The 21,915-nt window shown below is 45.8% G+C and overlaps 1 protein-coding gene across 16 annotated transcripts in view; it reads left to right on the forward strand.

Moving 5' to 3' along the window:
- Positions 1–21,915, forward strand: part of EP400 (E1A binding protein p400) — a 110,519-nt gene that overhangs the window by 7,090 nt on the left and 81,514 nt on the right. For 9 of the 16 annotated variants that reach the window (XM_059039995.2, XM_067016109.1, XM_059039996.2 and 6 more), the window contains exons 2-3: positions 12,574–13,925; positions 15,439–15,549. In XM_059039995.2, coding sequence (XP_058895978.1) covers positions 12,609–13,925; positions 15,439–15,549 — 1,428 coding nt within the window. In that variant the 5' untranslated portion in view covers positions 12,574–12,608. Of the gene's footprint in view, positions 1–12,310; positions 12,441–12,573; positions 13,926–15,438; positions 15,550–21,915 lie in introns of those variants that run through there. The other 7 variants (XM_067016106.1, XM_059040006.2, XM_059040007.2 and 4 more) reach the window with 2 other exon arrangements.

The following is a 21,915-nucleotide window of genomic DNA, read 5'->3' on the forward strand; positions in this document are numbered from 1 at the left end:
CATCTGTCGGCATACAGAGTTACGATTTTTTTTTCTGAGCCCTGGTCCGGGAAGATCCCACATGCCACGGAGCAACTGAGCCCGTGAGCCACAACTACTGAAACCCACGTGCCTAGAGTCTGTGCTCTGCAACAAGAGAAGCCACCACAATGAGAAGCCCGCACACCGCAACGAAGAGCAGTCCCCACTCGCTGCAACTAGAGAAAGCCCGTGCGCAGCAGCAAAGACCCAACGCGGCCAAAAATAAATAAATAAAATTAAACAAAAAGAGGATTTACTCTCAGCAATTTTTGAATATGCAGCACAATATTACTGACTACAGTTCCCAAGCTCTACCTCCCCAAGACTTATTTATTTTATAACTGGAAGTTTGTACCTTTTGATCCCCTTTAACCCACTTCGCCTACCACTCAACCCCCACTGCAACCACCAATTTGTTCTCTGTATCTGTGAGTTTTGTTTAGATTTCACATACAAGTGAAATCATACAGTATTTATCTTTCTTTGTCTGACTTATTTCACTTAGCATAATACTCTCAAGTTCCATCCATGTTGTTGCAAATGGCAGGATTTCGTTCTTTTTTATGGCTGAGTAATATTCCATTGTATATATCTCTATATCTATCTCTCTATATATCTCACATCTTCTCTATCCATTCATTTATTGATGGGCACTTAGGTTGCTTCTGTATCTTGGCTATCGTAAATAATGGCGCATATGAACAAAGGGGTACATGTAGCTTTTCAAATTAGTGTTTTTGTTTTCTTCAGATACAGTGGAATTGCTGGTAATAGAATTGCCATATGGTAGTTCTATTTTTAATTTTTTTTGAGGAACCTCCATACTGTTTTCCATAGTGGCTGCACCAGTTTACATTCCCACCAACAGTGCAGGAGGGTTCCCTTTTCTCCGCATCTTTGCCAGCATTGGTCATTTGTGGTCTTTTTGATAATAGGTGTGAGGTGTGAGGTGATACCTCGTGGTTTCGATTTGCCTTTCAGGTGTGAAGTGATATCTCGTGGTTTTGATTTGCATTTGCCTGATGATCAGTGATGTTGAGCATCTTTTCCTGTATCTGTTGGCCATCTGTTTCTTCTTTGGAAAAATGTCTATTCGGATCCTCTGTCCATTTTTCAATTGGATTGTTTGGTTTTTTGTTATTGAGCTGCATGAGTTCTTTATATATTTTGGATGTTAACCCCTTATCAGATATATGATTTGCAAATATCTTCTTCCATTCTTCCTGTAAAAAGATTGCCTTTTTATTTTGTTGACGTTTTTCTTTGTTGCACAGAGCTTTTAAAGTTTGATGTCTCCCATTTGTTTAGTTTTGCCTTTGTTGCCATTGCCTTTGGAGTCAGATTCCACCCCCCCCCCCAAAAAAAAATCTCCAAGAGAGATGTCTAAGAAGCTTAACCACCTGTGTTTTCTTCTAGGAGTTTTATGGTCTCTGGTCATACATTCAAGTCATTAATCCATTTTGAGTTAATTTTTGTGTAATGTGTAAGATAGTGGTCCAGTTTTATTTTTTTGCATGAGGCTGTTCAGTTTTCCCAACACCATTTATTGAAGAGACTGTTTCTTTCCCATTGTATTTTCTTACCTCCTTTGTCATAAATTAATTGACCATATATGTGTGGGTTTATTTTTGGACCCTCAGTTCTGTTCCATTGATCTGTGGGTTTGTTTTTATGCCAATACCATACTGTTGTGACTACTAAAACTCTGTAATATAGTTTGAAATCAGGGAGCTTGATGCCTCTAGCGTTGTTTTTCTTTCTCAAGATTACTGTGGCTTTTCATGATCTTTTGTGGTTCCATACAAATTTTTAGATTGTTTGTTCTATTTCTGTGAAAAATACCTTTGGGATTTTGATAGGGATTGCATTGAATCTGTAGATTGCTTTAGGTAGTGTGGACATTTTAACAATATTAATCCTTCTAATCTGAGAGTACAGGATATCTTTCCATTTACTTGTGTCATCTTCAGTTTCTTTCATCAGTGTCTTACAGTTCTTTTTTTTTTTTTTTTTTTTTTTTTTGTGGTACGCGGGCCTCTCACTGTTGTGGCCTCTCCCGTTGCGGAGCGCAGGCTCCGGACGCGCAGGCTCAGCGGCCATGGCTCACGGGCGCAGCCGCTCTGCGGCATGTGGGATCTTCCCGGACCGGGGCACGAACCCGTGTCCCCTGCATCGGCAGGCGGATTCTCAACCACTGCGCCACCAGGGAAGCCCTCTTACAGTTCTTAGTGTACAACTCTTTTACTTCCTTGGCCAGAAAATTCCTAAGTATTATTCTTTTTGATGCAATTGTAAATGGGTTTTTTCTTAATTTCTCTAATAATTATTAGTATATGAAAATCTAACAGATTTTTGCATATTGACTTTGTATCCTGCAACTTTACTGAATTCATTTATTAGCTGTAACAGGTTTTTGGTGGAGTCTTGAGGGTTTTCTGTACATCATATCGTGTCATCTGCAGATGGTGACAGTTTTACTTCTTTTTGATCTTGGATGCCTTTTATTCCTTTTCCCTGTCTAATTGCTCTGGCTAGGGCTTCCAAAAGTGTGTTAAATAAAAATGGCAAGAGGGGGCATCGTTGTCTTGTCCTGATGTGAGAGGAAATGCTTTCAGCTTCTCACTGTCGAGTATGATGTAGCTGTGGGCTTGTCATATGTGGTCTTTATTACGTTGAGGTATGTTCCCTCTGTACCCACATTGTTAAGAATTTTTATTCTAAATGGATGTTGAATTTTGTCAAATGCTTTTTCTGCATCTGTTGAGATGATCATATGATTTTTATCCTTCATTTTGTTAATGCAGTGTAACACGTTGATTGATCTGCTGATGTTGAACCATCCTTGCATCTCTGGAATAAGTCCTAGTTGATCATGGTATATTATCCTTTTAATGTATTGTTGAATTCAGTTTGCTGATACTTTGTTGAGGATTTTTGCATCTGTGTTCATCAGGGATGTTAACCTGTAATTTCTTTTTTGGTGGTGTCCTCGTCTGTTTTTGGTATTGGTAATGCTGGCCTTGTAAAATGAATTTGGGAGTGTTGCCTCCTTTTCATTTTTTTGGAAGAGTTTGAGAAGGATAGGCATTAAATCGTTTTTGAATGTTTGGCAGAATTCATCAGTGATGCCGCCTGGCCCTGGACTTTTGTTTGTTGGAATGTATCTGTTTGTTTGTTTGTTTATTTATTTATGGCTATGTTGGGTCTTTGTTGCTGCATGCAGCTTTCTCTGGTTGCAGAGAGCGGGGGCTGCTCTTCGTTGCAGTGCGTGGGCTTCTCATTGCGGTGGCTTCTCTTGTTGTGGAGTACGGTCCCTGGGTGCGTGGGCTTCAGTAGTTGTGGCTCTTGGGCTCTAGAGCGCAGGCTCAGTAGTTGTGGTGCACGAGCTTAGTTGCTCTGTGGCATGTGGGATCTTCCCAGAGCAGAGCTCGAACCTGTGTCCCTGCATTCTTTTTTTTTACAAAAATAAGCAGGGCTTCCTTGGTGGCGCAGTGTTTAAGAATCCGCCTGCTGGGCTTCCCTGGTGGCGCAGTGGTTGAGAGTCCGCCTGCCGATGCAGGGGACACAGGTTCGTGCCCCGGTCCGGGAGGATCCCACATGCCGCAGAGCGGCTGGGCCCATGAGCCGTGGCCGCTGGGCCTGCGCGTCTGGAACCTGTGCTCCGCAGTGGGAGAGGCCACGGCAGTGAGAGGCCCGCGTACTGCAAAAAAAAAAAAAAAGAATCCGCCTGCCAATGCAGGGGATGTGGGTTCAATTCCTGGTCCAGGAAGATCCCACATGCCATGGAGCATCTAAGCCCATGCACCACAACTACTGAGCCTGCACTCTAGAGCCTGTGAGCCACAACTTCTGAGCCTGTGTGCCACAACTACTGAAGCCCACATGCTCTAGGGCCCACGTGCTGCAACTACTGAGCCCGTGTGCTGCAAATATTGAAGCCCGCACGCCTAGAGCCCATGCTCTGCAACAAGAGAAGCCACTGCAGTGAGAAACCCGTGCACCACAATGAAGAGTAGCCCCCACTTGCCGCGACTAGAGAAAGCCTGCATGCAGCAATGAAGACCCAACGCAGCCAAATAAAAATAAAAATGAATGAATGAATGCAGGAAAGGTATGTCTCTGTCCTTCCATTAATTAGTCCATCTGTCTGTCTTTCTTTTCCCCTTTCTTATACAAAGTTATTTCCTCATATATAGTTTTTTACACTTTGTTTATTTGATTTAGCAGTATGCATTCTTGAAATTGCTTTATACCAGTTCATGGAGATCTTCCTCATTCTTTTGTACAGCTACGTAGTACTCCATTAAGTGAGTGTACTGTAATATAGTCAACCAGTCTCTGAAATATTATGGACGTGCAGTTTATTTCCGGTATTTTGCATTTATAAATAATGCCGTAGTGAATAAACATTGTGCTTGTGTGTTTTTATTTTGGAGGTGGATATTCATGGTGAATGTGTAGTGGGACTGCTGGGTCAAAGAATAAGAGCATGTGTAGTTTCTTCTTTTTTTTGGCTGTGCTGGGTCTTTGTTGCGGTGTACAGGCTCTTCGTTGTGGCACGTGGGCGTCTCTAGTTGTGGCGTGTGGGCTCAGTAGTTGTGGCATGAGGGCTTAGTTGCCCTGCGGCATGTGGGATCTTAGTTCCCCGACCAGGAATCAAACCCGCGTCCCCTGCATTGGAAGGCAGATTCTTAACCAATGGACGGACCACAAGGGAAGTCCTGATCCTGTGTAGTTTTGGTTAAATGGTGCCAGGTCCCTTTATAGGGTTGTACAGCTTAACATCCCACAGCAGAGTTGAGAAGGCCTGGTTCCCACAGTCTCACCAACAGAGTGTGTTGTCTGGCTTTTGAATTTTGTTAGGCTGATAGATGAGAAATGATATTTCAGCTTAGTTTTTTTTTTTTTTTTTTTGCGGTATGCGGGCCTCTCACTGTTGTGGCCTCTCCCGTTGCGGAGCACAGGCTCCGGACGCACAGGCTCAGCGGCCATGGCTCACGGGCTTAGTTGCTCCGCGGCATGTGGGATCTTCCCGGACCAGGGCACGAACCCGTGTCTCCTGCATCGGCAGGCAGATTCTCAACCACTGCGCCACCAGGGAAGCCCCTCAGCTTAGTTTTAATTCACGTTTCTTTCATTGTGAGTGATGGATTTACAAGTGAATGTGCTTGAAAAATTCAGCTTCAAGTTTTACCTTGGAGTTTTACTTTGTTCTACTGATTTTTGAAATAGAAAAATCCCATTTCAAAAATATAGGCTAGGCGTGAGTGAATTGAATCAGGCGTTTGGTTCGTTACTTGTGAACAACCTTATAGAGAGATAATCATAGTGTTTTGGTGGGTTTTGATGTTAGTCAGGAAGGCCAAGCCTGGGTTCTGGTTGATGCTGGCGACTGTGTTAGGAAGTTGTGGAGCTGGCCTTATTTCCGGCAGGCCAGGCCTTCTCTGGTTTCTGCCTCTCGTATCTTCGTGGCCCGGGAGGAGCTCTTTGATGCAGACACTGCGCGTTGGACGCGGGGGCTTCCTCCCTTTCAGAAATGGCCCTCTTGAGGGTGCCGTGTAGAAGTGCTTCTCCACTCTCTCAGCAGTGCTCCCGGGTGGTGAACGGCACCTGGCCCTTGGCTGTGGCGTGGGGAGGCACGGTGATGACGGCGATGAGCACGGCGCGCCTGGCAGCCCGAGCTTCTGCTCCGCTCCCGCCTCTTGTGGCCCGGTGGGGTGTGGCCCCATGTGGCCAGTGCTTGGAGTTTTCTAATGAATGAAGCTGACAGCTTGCGTGTTTTATGTGAAATCTCCTAGTTTAAAAATATCAGTTGAAATGAATCCAAACAGCAGATGACATCATACAGACTAAAACCGTGTCTTCGGTCTGCGTAGAGCCAGGGCGGCCGCGATTGCCAGCATCTCCTTCCGAGTGACTTGGGGACTCCCCACCCAGTGTGGTGTAATGGCCCTCTGAGCCCTGGCTCTGTCTGTCTCCTCGGCCGCGGTTTTCAGCACGCTAATATTCTAGCACTTTCCCCTCCTCTGCTTTTCCCCTGCTCGCTCGTTTATTCACCAAGAACCCACCGGGTGTCTCTCACATGCCAGGCACTGTTCCGGATGCTGGTGGTTCATCAGTGAGCCCACTCAGACAGCCCTCCCTTCCACTACACACCGTTGTGCTTGGCCAAAGACATTTCTTTTAATGTGTACAGAGAGAGCTAGAAATATGTGCACGCCCATATGTGTGTTGTCACATCAAGATTTTAAAAATGTGTATACATATAATATATATGCTACACATATGTTTGGCTTTACTCAAGTTGTATAATTTAAGCATGTACAAGCGTTTCCTCATTCTTTTAGTGGCTGCCTCTAAGGGGTGGTTATACCAAATTTTGTTAAAAGTTCCCTATAGGTGAGCATTTACATTGTTTGAAATTTGACATTATAAATAATATTATAATGAACATCTTTGGACAACTGTATATTTGTGTGAATAGATCCTTAGAAGTGGAGTTCCTTGATCAGTGTACATTAAAATTGTAATAGGTAATGCCGTGTTACCCCCCAGAAAGCTATAGCTGTGCTTTGCTTCCCTCACTTGTGTATGACGGGTTCGCCATTTCCTAGCAGCCTTACTAAACCTGAACGTTATCAGTCTTTTGATCTTCACTAACCTGTCAAACAACAAATAATTGTCTCACTTTATTTCATATTTTGTTATTAATGAGGTTAAGCATTCTTGATGTTTATCTGTCATTTGAATTTCTTGTAGAATTTCTGGTTTATAGCCTCTTTTCTTGGGTTGTTTGGCTCTTTTTGATTTGTGGGAATACTTTTTTTTTTTTTTTTGCAATACGCGGGCCTCTCACTGTTGTGGCCTCTCCTGTTGCGGAGCACAGGCTCCAGACACGCAGGCTCAGCGGCCACGGCTCACGGGCCCAGCTGCTGCGTGGCATGTGGGATCCTCCCGGACCGGGGCACGAACCCGTGTCCCCTGCATCGGCAGGCGGTCTCCCAACCACTGCGCCACCAGGGAAGCCCGATTTGTGGGAATTCTTAAGGATAGAGAACCTTTTGTCATACAGGCTTCAAATATTTTTTATCAATCTCACTTTTTTATTGTAATGTTCTTCTTTAGTAAGGTTGTCAGTTGTTAATGCTTTTTAAAAATAAATATTGTTTCTAGGTTTCATGCCATGTTTAGGAAACTCTTCATCCCTGCAGGATTATAAAGATATTCTTATATGTTTTAAAATATTTTTATGGTTTGATTTTACCCTCCTTGAGAAATTTTTGTGAATGATGTGAGGTGCAGGGGTGGGCGAGGCTCAGGGGGTAGATCTGACTTTTATTTTTCTAAATGGATCTATCTAAGAACGTTTGGATTGTAATTCTCTAGCTTCGGGACTTCCCTGGCTGTCCAGTGGTTAAGACTCCACGCTTCCAGCGCTTCCACTGCAGGGTGTGCAGGTTTGATCCCTGGTCAGGGAACTAAGATCCCACATGCTGCAAAGAGCAGCCAAAATATAAATAAAAAAATAAATAAGTGATAAAAATATAATTCTTTAGCCTTACAGAAAGCTGTTATGAACTTTAGTAATGCTTTAAAAAGACTTCTTATTTTAAAAATCTCAACAACAGTCAGAGAGTTTTAAAAATAGCATCTGTCTGTGAGAGGCCTTTTTCTCTTTGGTCTGCAGCTCTTGGTGAGGCATGGATTTGTGGGCCCCACGAAACCCTGAGAGGCTCACTGGGTGGACCGTAGCTGGAGGCACCAGGGAGGCAGGGACAGATAGGTCAGCGGGGTCTTGTGTCTTAAGGCAGAGAACTGCGGGGGTTTGTGCGATGGGCTGGAGTGGAGGATCTGGCGTCTCTTCTATGACAAAGTGTTTTCTTTTTTCTTTAATTGAAATATAGTTGGTGTACGATATTGTGTTAGTTCCAGGTGTACTAATGATTTGACATGTGTGCACATTATGAAACGGTCACCGTGATGAGTCTAGTAGCCATCTGTCCCCTCACAGAGTTTTATTACAGTGTCACTGACCATATTCCTTATGCTGCACCTTACATCACATGACTTACTTCTATAACTGGAGGTTTGTACCAGTTAATTCCTTTCACCCATTTCACCCTCCTCTCATCCCCTCCCTTCTGGCAACCACCTGTTTGGTCTCTGTATCTGTGAGTCTGTTTTCATGTGTTGTTTTCTTTATGTGCTGGATCAGCCAAGATACGCCTGGCTCTTGCAGCTAGCAGGTGCGCCCCAGGCGCTGCTGGAGTCCAGCACGGGGCGCGGTGCCCGCCACGTGTCCCCTGCAGTTAGCTTGTTTGTTGCGCTCCCTTGGGGCCTCATCTCTGGGTTCCTGTGAACTGCCAAGCAGGACTGAGTCAGTGTGGCAAACAGCATGCCCCTGTCTTTGCCAGAGTGTGTCACGTGACCACCCGGTCCAGGCCTCGGAGATGCACACCAGTGTCGTGACTGGCGGGAGAAGCGGAGTGCTCGGTGAAGAGCACTGATGACTGCGGCACAAGCCAGTCAAGGACAAATTTGGAAAAGCCTGGAAAGGCGGCGGGGGAGAATCAAAGTGTCCTCGGTCACAGGTTCAGTGCTGATACTGTTCTGCATAGATGTATCAAGATTTATTGATATTTATCATTGGGCATGCCACCTCTCTGCTACTAATAACGTTTCGGAGAACATCCTTGTATATTGAGCACAGCTCTGGTTTTTTTCTTAGGCTGATCTCGAAGTCGGATTGTTGGGTCAGAAGACGTGAACGTGCTGTAAGACTCTTGTACCTACTGCCAAATTGCTCTGTGGAGTTTCCACTTGAAATATTCCCAGACACTATTTGTGGCTTCTGTCCTCCCTTCACTCCCGTCATGTTCTGTCTGTCGCCTCTGCCCTGAGTTCATGCACGTGTGTCCAAGCCCTGACCCTTTCTCCTCGCTCTCCTCCCAGCCCGGGAGCTGTTGATGTAGGAGAACCACCCAGAGTGGGAGCCTGGCCGGAGGGCCGGACCCGCCGGGGGGATGACGGGGCTGAGAGGGAGATGGGTTTGGGAAGGGAGCAAGGCTCATGACCTGAGCTCCCTGCTCGTTGAAGGGGAAGAAGAGGCTTCCCAATCCCTAGCTGCCTGGACTCTGGGAGCACCGAAAGAGAAGCTGGGGAGGGAGGCCTTGGGCGGCTGGGAGCACGTCCAGGCCTCAGTGGGGGCGAGGGAGCGGGAGCCGCTGCTATCGGGACCCGGTCTCCCGAGCCCTTCCCCCCTCACTCTTTCCACTTCTGACGTGGGGACCCCTGCCCTACACCAGGGATGGGGCCCAGGTAGGTGTTCTTAGGGTGGCACCTTCCCGGCACCAGATGTGCCCCTGTGTGACATCAGCATTGCCCTGAGCGAGCAGCAGCCGCACAGACGGCGCCAGCCCTGCGTGGCCCCGGTGGGCGCTGCGCGCAGCGGTCTGAGGGCTTGTCCCCTCTCCTCGCAGGTTGCGGCGGTGGGCTGACGTGGCCTGCTGGTCTCGGCCTGCTCCTGGGCAGTGTCCTTCTCAAACCATGAGCCAAACAGCCCGCTGCAGCTGCTGGCGGACCTTTCAGTTAGGAACATCGCCATCACCAATTCAGGAGTTGTTTTGCTGTTGATGGTGGCTTAGCTTTCCACCGGGGTGCCTGTACCACGTTCCGGGGGATGCTGTTTTAGATAAGCGGTTTCTTTACATTATAGTTGATTGGGTTTGTTTCTCCAACCTGACTGTAAGCTCACTGAAGTCGGGAACCTTTTTAAAAAGTCGGGGTGTAGCTTACAGTTCTTTGAATGTGAACGAACACACTCATTCTTGTAGCCATCGTCCCAAATCAAGTGTAGAACCAGTTCCACACCCCCAAGTTCCCTCCTGCCTTCTCAGCTCCTCCCCCACCTGCAGCCTGGCAGGGTCTGTCTGATCTGTCCCTGTGGTTTTGCCTGTTCCAGAATGTCTTGTCACGTCAGTGGCCTGCAGTCCGTGGTCCTTGTGTCTGGCTGTGCTCCTTGGCGTCCTCGTGGTGTGGGTGTGTCTGTAGCTGGGCCTTTATGTTGCTGAGGCAGCTGCGTTGTGTGGCTCTTCCAGGCGTTTTATTCCTTTGCCAGGTGAAGGTCAGTATTTATGTTTCTGTATGTCTCAGTAGATAGTTTTAAATTTATGTCTTTAACAGAGTCGTGGTTAAGTTGTACAATTAGTATGCTACTTTTTTCACTTCATAATATATCAGAAACTTTTCCGTGTTTATAACGTAGTCTCCATCTAGAACTTGAACATTGGATATTTCTGGTTACACTTCTTTTTACTTTTACTGTATTATTCTGTAATAAATATTTTTATGCATAATTTTAAAAACTTGGTAGGTGAATTTCCTTAGCGATTTCCCAGAGGTTGTATTAGTAGGTTAGAGGTAATGGGGCCTGCATCCCACCGTTGTCCGCCACCCCGTTAGGCACGCTCTGGGCTCTGAGCCCTCTGAGATCTGCTCTGTCTCCCTCCACATGTTTTCACCAGGTCAGTCATCACAACGTATTTCCTGCCCTCATTCTTTCCTTCCCCCTGGTTTTGTTAATTATTATATGTGAGAGAGTTTCTTTCTGGCCTTTGTTCTCTCTTATTGATCATCTTTGGTACTCTGGGAATGTATTTTAAGGAAATAATCCGAAATATGTCCTCATGTGTTTGTTTATTCTTTTTATTCTATTTTTGTGTCTGTTCTACACTAATCTTCCTCATAATGCTTATTTAAACAGATCAGGAACAAAAGCTCTTTTTTAAAACTTGATTGATTGATTGGGCCGTGCCGGGTCTTAGTTGCGGCATGCGTGCGGGATCCAGTTCCCTGACCAGAGATCGAACCCAGGCCCCCTGCATTGGGAGCACAGAGTCTTAACCACTGGACCACCAGGAAAGTCCCGCAAGCTCGTCTTGAGAGCGATAAGCATGCCTCAGAGCCCCCCGCCCTTGAGCGTCCCCCAGCTCCCAGCTCCCACCCGCGTTGCTGGGCTCTGTGCCGGGCGCGAGGGTGGGGAGGGCGCCTGCGTTGAGAATTAAGGCTGTGGTCCCGATTTCCCGTTTGGATGTGTTGGCTGCAGCTTGCCCGTGGTCCTCAGACTCCCATCTTCAGAGACAGTCATCAGAGCAGAGAGTGCCCCTTCTCCTGCTACTCTAAACAGGCACTGACCTTGATGTTTCCTCAGCCTTTCCTTGTGCACCCATGAGTTCTGTAGCTTTTGATTTCATATACGTGTGTGTGTTTCAGCCAGGGGCCTGGACTGTGGGAGCGTTCATACAAATGTGTATTTCCACTTTTTAAGTCTTGTAACTTTTGGCTTATGATGTTTTTCATCCCTTGTCCGTTTTCTCAATGAAATAATAGTGATGCCCTGAAGATGAAAGGGTGCTCCTGCTTGTCTTGCGGGGAGGGGTGGACAGAACGCCAAGAAATGGGGAGCTAGGCGTGTCAGTGAAGACTTGAGAACTGTAGCCGGTAGGAGGGTATTTCTGACCCAGCCAGTGGGGAGCAGACGGGCTGCGGCTGTTGTTCCGTCCCAGTGGGGTCCGCCCCTTGCGGACAAGGAGGCTCCAGCCCAGCGAGACTTGCGAGCCCTCTCCCTGCCTCACCTCACAGTCAGCCTCCTCCCGCTCGCCCTCCGCTTCCTCCCGGCCTTTCCCAGCGCCCCGTCCCCTCTCCCGCCCCTTCCCTAGTCCGCTGCCCTCAGCACTCTTGGGGCCGTGAGCCCCTTTAAAGCCGTGTCCCAGCTCCCAGAGAGTTGGCGGACCCCTGACGGGGAATCTCTCCTCCTGGCCGCTCCCTTCTCTCCTGAGGTTTTCTTCTGGAAACGCCCGCCAAGCCCTGGTGAGCTCGTAGAGAGGGCTGAGTGCGAGGCAGGCACCAGGCCTGGGCCTCTCCCCCAGGAGTGCAGAGTCTGACCTGGGATGGGGGCTCTGTGTGTTCACACTCAAGTAACCCGGGGGTGTTTGCAGGGGCGCTGCACAGATGCTCGTGAGAACCGCCAGCTGGTGAGGGGCGGTTCTGTTCTGATGACGTGCGACGGTGGCGTGTGTGGGAGCCACTGGCGGCCTCCTGGGCGCCGTTCCTCCACCGGGAGAGACGGGTGGACTGCCCCAGCACGTGGCGGCTCGGAGCAGGGCCGCCGGCCGAGGAATAGCCTCCCAGGAAGAAACGTGCCTGTCGCGAGCGCCAGCCCCAGGCTCAGATCCCACCGGCCTTGAGCAAGTGATTGCTCATTAGCTTCCTCGGAGCGGGTTGGGACCGCCCACCTGCTCCTGCCAGGCCATGTCCTGGCCCCAGGCACAGCAGTGGCCCAGAAGGCCCCGGGCCGCCTCTGTGCCGAAGGAGACGGTCTCCAGTGCCATCTCGTCGGGGCTCGATGACAGCAGACAGTGGTTTGTATCAGATGCTGGTGGGAACATCCCTTCCGAGCATCTGTCCAGTGCTGCTAAATGATACTCAGAATAAGTAGTGATCAGATGGTTATATTTGCCTTTAAGTAACTTGATTTTAACTTTGATTTTCCAGAAGAGCATTAAGTTGGATAAAAAAGGAGGGCGATCATGCACCATGGCAGCGGCCCTCAGAACGTCCAGCACCAGCTGCAGAGGTCCAGGGCCTTCGCCGGCAGTGAAGGAGAAGAGCAGCAGGCCCGTCCCAACCCCCCGCAGTCCCCCGCCACGCCCTTTGCACCGGCGGCAAGCCCGTCCGCGCCCCAGTCCCCCAGTTACCAAGTGCAGCAGCTGATGAACCGCAGCCCCGTCGCCGGGCAGAGCGTGAACATCGCCCTTCAGAATGTGGGGCCGGTGGTGGGAGGGAACCCCCAGATCACGCTGGCCCCCCTGCCACTGCCCAGCCCCACTTCTCCGGGATTCCAGTTCAGTGCGCAGCAGAGGCGGTTTGAGCACGGGTCTCCATCGTACATCCAGGTCACCTCGCCGCTCTCCCAGCAGGTGCAGACTCAGAGCCCCACCCAGCCCAGCCCCGGGCCGGGACCGGGCCTGCAGAGCGTGCGGGCGGGCGCCCCTGGCCCCGGCCTGGGCCTGTGTAGCAGCAGTCCCACCGGAGGCTTCGTGGACGCCAGTGTGCTGGTGAGACAGATCAGCCTGAGCCCGTCCAGTGGCGGCCACTTCGTGTTCCAGGACGGCTCGGGCCTGGCGCAGATGGCCCCGGGTGCCCAGGTTCAACTGCAGCACACGGGGGCGCCCATCACGGTCAGAGAACGGAGACTCTCGCAGCCCCACGCGCAGTCGGGGGGCACCGTCCACCACCTGGGACCTCAGAGCCCCGCGGCCGCAGGCGGGGCCAGCCTGCAGCCCCTGTCCAGCCCCGGCCATATCACCACTGCGAGCTTGCCGCCCCAGATCGGCAGCATCATCCAGGGGCAGCTGATCCAGCAGCAGCAGGTGCTGCAGGGGCCTCCGCTGACCAGGCCTCTGCTCCCCGGGGTCGGGGTTGGGGGGACTTCGGCGTTTGGGATGGCGTCCCCACCGCCCCCCACCAGCCCTTCCAGGACCGCAGCGCCCGCGGGCCTCTCCAGCCTTCCTGTCCCGTCCGCGGGGAGCGCGGGGATAAGAAAGGCTCCCAGGAAATTGGAAGAGATCCCCCCGGCCTCCCAGGAGTTGGCTCAGATGAGGAAGCAGTGCCTGGACTATCACTACAGGGAGATGGAGGCTCTGAAGGAGGCCTTCAAGGAGTACTTGATCGAACTGTTCTTTTTGCAACACCTTCAAGGAAACATGATGGATTTCTTAGCTTTTAAGAAGAAGCATTATGCCCCGTTACAAGCCTATCTTCGGCAGAATGATTTGGACCTGGAGGAAGAGGAGGAAGAGGAGGAGGAGGAGGAGGAAGAGAAGTCTGAGGTTATCAATGATGAGGTGAGAAGCAGCGGTTTAATAATCAGCAGGCCGTGCCACTTGGGTTTGCGTCTAGGCAACCGTAAATTAAAAGTAATCTATGAGCCTGGGGTGTTTATAAGATGCAGTTTCGTAAGGATTTGATCCAGGAGTAAAATGGAAGATGGAGTTGCTTTTCCTCCATGGAAGGAAAGAGCTGCTCTAGTTGGGGGGACGGTGCAGAGTGGTGCTGTGGGTATTGCCGGTTCATTTAGAGCAGGGATGCTTCCCCGGTTTGGGGAACTAACCTGGCCTGAGCCAGCTTTCCCCTGTGCTCCGCTGGGTGTGTGGGGACGGCCAGCCCCGAAGGGCCTGCAGAAGCCAGGGGTGTGGACACCTTCCCGCTGGTCCCCGGGTTTCACATTTTACCTGCGTAGGTCCACCCATCGGGGTTCTCAACACCACGAGTGTCATTTTTAAGGAAGGGATTTGAATCACTAGCTTGTTACAGTGTATCAGTTACGATTTAAATCACTAGATACATTTATAAGGTATCTTCATGATTAAAATATGGTTATTATGGCAAAGCACCTGAGAATTTTTTCAATTTTTAGAGGTAGTCTTAGATCTGAGATCATGTATTTGACTCACACCGTTGCACATAGCTACTGAATGGTATTTAAGATCGAATCTTTTTTAGATAGTGAACTTTTTGGGTGCCTGGAATGGGTACTTAATAAATTCCCCAATTGGGATTCTCAATACCTTAGTGATTGCTAAGGTCCCCTTCTTGGTACTTCCTAAAAAGGAAGCTGATCAGACAGGGCGACAGTGAGGCGCACCGTGACGCACTGTATTTGTGCCTTGTGTTGTGTCCCGTACCCTGTGTCGGTGGAGCTCATTTTGTTTTTTGATACAGCTGAAATAATGTAAATCTCTGTCAGTTCTTCTGCAAAGAAATCAGCCTTTGGTGAACAAAAGCTGGCCTCTTTGCTCATCTCCTCATTGATATTTATTATGTGTGGCTTTGCCATTTGGTGTTTTCTTTAACACCCTTTCCAGGATGAACCATTTTTATTTTCTAAAAGGTTTATCTGATTTTTTTTTTGAGGATTTCACCTCTGTCGCCATGAAATAGTGAAATTCGGTTCTCTTTGTGTTTGTACACCAGTGTCGTCTGTAGGCTCAGTCCCCCTTATCTGTCACTGCCATTCTGACCTGCACGTAGTAGGCCCGGGTGTAAACTGCCTGTGAGGTTGTCAGGGCTTTGCTACTTGAAGACTGTCCACCATTACCATTTTTAAAGTTTGAAGTTGCAGAATCTAAGGACATTGCACTTGTGACTTAAATTGGAGTTTCTGCAGGATTTGCAGTTGAGTTAGGGTATTATAAATCTGTCATAAATCAGTTCAGTGTCCTTTTACAGGATTTGATGCGAAAACATTCCATTTTTAAACACCAGACATCAGTGAGCTATCAGCAATAAAATTCTAACAAAATTTTGAGCAGTCTTAAAAATTATGTTGCCTTTTTTTCTCAAAATATTTCCTCTCAGGTAAAGGTTGTGACAGGAAAGGATGGGCAGACTGGTACTCCTGTTGCTATAGCAACCCAGCTTCCTCCAAATGTTTCTGCTGCTTTTTCATCCCAGCAGCAACCATTTCAGGTACTTTTCGATGGTTCTAAAATGTAGTCTCATCCGAAACTTTTCCTTCATCCAGATATTTTAACCTGCAATTTACTATTTGCTCTTCAGCATTTTTTTCCAGAGCCCATTCCTTATTTTTAAAAAGTAAAAAAGTCTTCCTGCATAAAAAAATTATACAACTAAATTGCATGAGTAAATGACAACACAGACCTTAATGCATTATTTTTTGTGTGTATTGACCTGTAACGCAGTAGTAGCTTCAGCATGCATGTCATCTAATACCTACAGTCCTGTTGAATGTATGCTCAGGATTCCTTGTGTGCTGTGTTTTAAATGTTGGTTCTTTCTTGTGTCTTCTATCTGTATTTTTGAGAACAGTGCGAACAGAAGAAAAAAAAGATTACACAGATGATAACTTGATATTTTCTGTAGCTAGAAGAAACACTGAAATGAAGCACACTTCTAAAATACCAGGACCTTAGGCTTCTAAATGATGTTAATTGAATGCAAACTGATTATTTTTAATTTTTTGAAAATTAAATCACTCAGTGTTACATTAATAAATGCCAAGAACCTAAAAGTACAGGTCAGATTCTAGTCATTTTGCAATAGATTGTGCTAGGATCTGAAAGCAGTTGAATCTTGTGGTGATATGTTTTTAAAATTTTTTTAGTTTTTAATTTTGGAATAATTTCAAACATATATAAAAGTTGCAAAAACAGTACAAAGAACTCCCCTTATATCCTCTACTCAAATTCACCAGTTGTTAACTTTTTGCCCCATTTGCATTATTTTTATTCTCTCTCTCTTTTATATGTACACACATACACATTACCCCCAAACTATTTGAGAGTAAATTGCAGACATCATATGACTCTTGCATCCCTAAGTCCTTCGGCATATGGTATCAGGTACGAGTGTTACCTGACCTAACCGTGGTATAACAATCAATTCTGGAAATTTTACAGTAACTTTTACTATGACTAAGCCACAGCTCATGTGCAAATTTTGTCTCTTGTTCCGGTGACATCCTTTGTAGAGTTGTTTTTCTCCCAGTCTGGGGTCACCCATTGTGTTTAGTTGCCATGCCTCTCTGGTCTTCTTTAATCTGGGCAAACTCCTCCCTCTGTCATGCCTTCACATTTTTGAGAAGTGTAGGTCAGTTATTTTGTAGAATGTCGTTTGACATGGGCCACTAATTCTGTCATCTATTGACGAGTCTTGCTGGAGTCAGCTGTCACGTTAAAGATTGCAAAGTGGATTTTCTTACTCCGTTTTCCCTTCTGCATTCGTTAGCTGGCATTCTACTGTAATGATGAGCTTTCTGTTTTCTTCCATTACGTATATTCACATACGGATTCTTATTTTAATCAGTGCATTTTCATATGTCATTAACGGTACTTAATTAAATTTATTTAGTTCAGTAAAGTTTATTCTTTTTGGTCTGTAGTTCTGTGAGTTTTGTCAAATGCCTAGAGTTGCGTGACCGCCACCACCCAAGAAACAGAGGAGTTCTGTCGTCCCCCCAGATGTTCCTCCTGCCACATCTTTGTTGTCAAATTTTCTCCCTCCCTTAACCTTTGCTCTCTGTCTATGATTTTGCCTTTTCCAGAATAAAACAGAAATGGAATTATACAGTATAGTATATGCGTGCTGCCTTCTCAGTCCGGCTTCTTTCAGTTGGCGTAACGCGTTTGAGATTCACCCACGTTGTTGAACTTGCCGGTTGTCTCCTTTTTTTGCTGAGCGGTATTCCGTTGTATGAATATTCCCCAGTTTGTTTAGCCATTCACCCTGTGAAGGACGTTGGGTTGTTTGCAGTCGTTGGCCTACCTAGGAGACAGGTTTCTGGGTCGTTATTAAGCGTACGTTCAGTTTTATATGCAACTGCCAAACTTTCCACAGTGGCTGTTCCGTTTCACATTCCCACCAGCAGTGATCGAGAGTTCCTTTTGTTCTGCATCCTCCACACTACTTGTTGTCAGTTTTCTTCTGTAGTTATTCTAATATGTATGCAGTGGTTTTCACTTGCGTATCTCTAAAGACTAATGATGTCGAACAACTTTTCATGTGTTCATTTCCCATTTGTATATCTTCTTTGGTGAAGTATCTATTCATTTCCTTCACCATTTTTTGTCCATTGAGTCATTTGCTTTATTGTTGCATTTGAGAATTCTTTATATAATTTGGATATAAGCTTTCTGTCAGATATAAATTTGCAAATAATTTTCTGTCATTCTGTGCCATATCTTTTACATTGTTTTTTACAGAGCAGAAGTTCTGAATTTTGATGTGGTCTCTTTTATCATTTTTTTTTCTTTTATGGATTGTGCTTCTGATATATAAGAACTCTTCGCTCAACCCAAGGTCACAAAAATTTCCTCTAATTTTTTTTTTTTTAGAAGTTGTATAGTTTTAATGTTTTACATTTAGGTCTGTGATCCATTTTGAGTAAAGTATTGTATAACATGCAAGCATCAGTAGAAGTTTATTTCTTTGTATATTGACAGCCAGTTAGTTGAGCACTGTTTCTTTTTGTTTGTTTGTTTGTTTTTTGCGGTATGTGGGCCTCTCACTGTTGTGGCCTCTCCCATTGCGGAGCACAGGCTCCGGACGCGCAGGCTCAGCGACCATGGCTCACGGGCCCAGCCGCTCCGTGGCATGTGGGATCTTCCCGGACTGGGGCACAAACGCGTGTCCCCTGCATCGACAGGCAGACTCTCAGCCACTGCGCCACCAGGGAAGCCCCGAGCACTGTTTCTTAAAAAGACTGTCTTGTATCTGCTGAATTGATTTTGTATCTTTGCCAGAAATCAGTTGATCCTGTCCGTATGGGTCTGTTTCTAGGCTCTCTTCTCTTTCATTGATCTCTGTGTCTATCTTTTTGCTTAATGCCATACTGTCTTTACTACTGTATCTTTGTAGTAAGTCCTGAAATCAGTTAGTGTGAGTTCTTCAACTCTGTTCTTTTTCAAAATTGTTTTGGTCATTCTGCTTCCTTTGACTTTTCATATACATTTTAGAATCAGCTTGTCGATATCCATAGAACATCCTGCTAGGATTTTGATTGGGATTGCATTGACTCTATTGACCTTTTTGGGGTGAAGTAATATCTTGACAACGTTGAGTCTTGCAGGCCAGGAATATGGTATGTTCTCCATTTATTTTTGTCTTATTTGATTTCTTCCATCAGTATTTTGTAGTTTTCAGCATGCAAATTCTATGTATATTTTGTTAGACTTATACCCAGCTATTCCAGTTTTTCTGTGGTGCTATAGATGGTACTTAAATTAAAAGATTTTTTTCTAGTTGTTCATTGCAAGTGTATAGGAATACAGTTGATTATGCAACCTTGCTAAACTCATTTATTAGTTTTAGGAGCTTTTTTGTAGATTCCATGGGATTTTCTACCTAGAGAATCATGTCTGCAAAGAAAGCAAGATTTATATTTTCTTTTCCTATCTGTATGCCTTTTATTTCTTTTCCTTGCCTTATTTGCACTGGCAATGGCACGGACTGGCATGGACTTCCACTGTGATGCTGAATAGGAGTGATAAGAACAGACATTCTTACCTTCTGGATCTTAGGGGGAAAGCATTTAGTCTTTCACCATTGAGTATGATGTTAGCTGTAGATTTTGTAGCTGTCCTTTATCAGGTTAAGGAAATTCCTTTATTCCTAGTATTTCTCATGAGTGGATGTTGAATTTTGTCAAATACTATTCGCTGCATCTATTCACATAATCATGTGATTTTTGGTCTGTAAAAGTGGTGAATTATTTCATATTAAGGTATAATTCGTAGGCAGGGAATGCACAGATCTTAAATGTTAGAATTTGTTGTGTTTGACAAGTGCACGTGTAACCCATACACATGTCAGGGTGTCCACTTCCATCAAGTCTCCTTGGGCCCTGCCAGGCATCCGTTACCCAGCCCCCCCCCCCCCGCCCCAGGTTATTACTATTTATTCTACTATTACTGTTTATTTTGATGTTCAAATTATCTGTAATTTGACCAATGGGAGCCCTTTCAGGCAGGCTCTAGTATACTTTTGACACATCTCTGTCACTCTCTAAGTATTTCCTTACGTTCTGGCACAAAATGTTTAAAGTTTATCTTGCACATGCCTTGACTCAGTCCAGGAATCAGTCATTTCTCCAAGGAACCGGGTTCTTTTTGGTGGGGAATAATAATTTGAACCCAATATTTAGGTGTTCTTGTAATGAATTTGATACAACTGAAGTTAAAATTTCTTGAATTGGAAATTGTCAGAAAGTTTATTAGTGGGACAGATTTCCTGTTAGTGCTTAGAGGAATGTAATACATCTGTGCGTTTATAGACCACCTTGATAAATATTTGCATAAGAACCGGGGGACAGTGGAGGGCAGGGAGTGCCTGTCGACTTAGGTTGCATGGTCTCCACAGTGACACAAACGAAACCCTCTGGTTTACTGTCATACTCACCAGATCGCCAGAAATTAAACTGGGCAGAATCTGTTGATTTAGGTCTATGAGATTCTTACGCACTGTTGATCGGGAGTGTAGCATGGAAACATTTCACATGATCTGGAAAAGGTGAGTGTGCGTAGGCCCTTTTGATCCAAACAGCGTGCTCTAAAGGTATTCTTGTGTTTGTGTGCCAGAAAACACATCTAATAATGTTCCCAGCAGCATCGTTTCTTCTAATAGCCCCAAAGTGGAAAGAAGCATAATGTCCGTCAGCAGTAGAACCGATCAGTGGGTCATGCACATTCATACAGAGGAATGCTGATAGTAATCAGTAGTGAAAATGAGTGAGTCGGTGTGGGCGGGTCTCAGCAGCGCCCTGTGGGACCGAAGGAGTTACGGGAGAGCCCAGCCACGGCGTTCCTTCAGGTGAAGTTCACTAGGAAGCAAAACCGAACACGGCGCGGCGTGGGGCTAAGCCTGGAGGTGACGGCACCAGGGGAAAGTGCTCACGCACAGCTCAGGTGGGGAGGGGGATGCCTTCAGAGTGCGCGGGGACTCCAGGGCCTGCGTGACGGTTTATTCTTAAGCCTCGGGATGAGTAGACGGGTGATTGCTTTATCATTACTTTTTAAACTTATAAGTTTTTCTAATTCTCAGCATTGTATTACGAAAAATTTCAAACAGGAAAGCTAAACAGTGTTCAGTGAACACTCACATCCCACTGTTTAAGTTCTGTGATTATGCACAAATAAGTGAAATTCACATAAGCCATTTTTATGTTAACCACATAATATTCAGTGGCATTTAGTATATTCACAGTGTTAAGCAACCACTATTATGTGTATCGATTTCTAAAATATCTTTATTGTCTTAAAAGAAAACCCCATACCCAAAAAGCAGTCACTCCCCCGTACCTGCTCCTCCCGCCACTGGCAGCCACCAAGCAGCATTCTGGCTCCATAGATTTACCTAGTGTGGAATCGTGCAGTATTTTGTGTCTGGTTTCTTTCACTTAACATGATGTTTTCAAGGTTCATCCACATTGTAGCATGCCCAGTGCTTCATAACTTTGTATAGTAGAGTGTATATCCACTGTGTGGGTATGCTACATTTTGTTTATCCACTCTTGATAACTATTTGGACTGTCTTCAGCTTTTGGCTATTGCGAATAATGCCGCTATAAATACTTAGTAGCTACCCCGTTTTACATCCCATTAGCATTATACAGAGGTTCCAATATTTCTCTATCCTTGCCAACTCTTATTTTCCTTTTTAAAAAATTCTAGCCATCCTAGTGAGTGTGAAGTGGTGTCTCATTGTGTTTTCTTTTGCATTTCTCTTATGATGAATGATACTGGGCATCTTAATGTGCTTGTCGGTCATTTGTATATCTTCTCTGGAGAAAAACCTATTCAAGTTTAAAAAAAATTTTTTTTAGAAATTCTATGATTAATTTTACTATGCTTTTAAAAATCACATTATTTAATATTATAAATATTTAAGAGACCTAAAAGAGGAAAACCAAGGAATCTCCATTTTGAATTATAGATCTTTGTCGCAAATACTAGTGGATGTCTAAGGAGACAAGAAAATGGAGAGTCTGTCAGGAAGGAATTGAAATGAAAAAACATACCCTTTGTTTTCTTTGAAAAAAAAAAATCTCAGTATGAGTTTTATTATTTACAACCAGTTGTAGAATTTTTATATTGGCCAATGAAACTCTAGAAATAAATTCAGAATTCCTTGTATTACATATACAGTATATTAATTTCTGTCTGCTTCCAAAAGACTTTGAGGTAGTATCTTTTTCTTCTTTCTTTTTTTTTTTTTTTTTTTTTTTTTTTTTTGCGGTACGCGGGCCTCTCACTGCTGTGGCCTCTCCCGTTGCGGAGCACAGGCTCCGGACGCACAGGCTCAGCGGCCATGGCTCACGGG

Source organism: Kogia breviceps, chromosome 15, assembly GCF_026419965.1.
Source record: "Kogia breviceps isolate mKogBre1 chromosome 15, mKogBre1 haplotype 1, whole genome shotgun sequence".
In the NCBI taxonomy this organism is placed as follows: Eukaryota; Metazoa; Chordata; class Mammalia; order Artiodactyla; family Physeteridae; genus Kogia; species Kogia breviceps.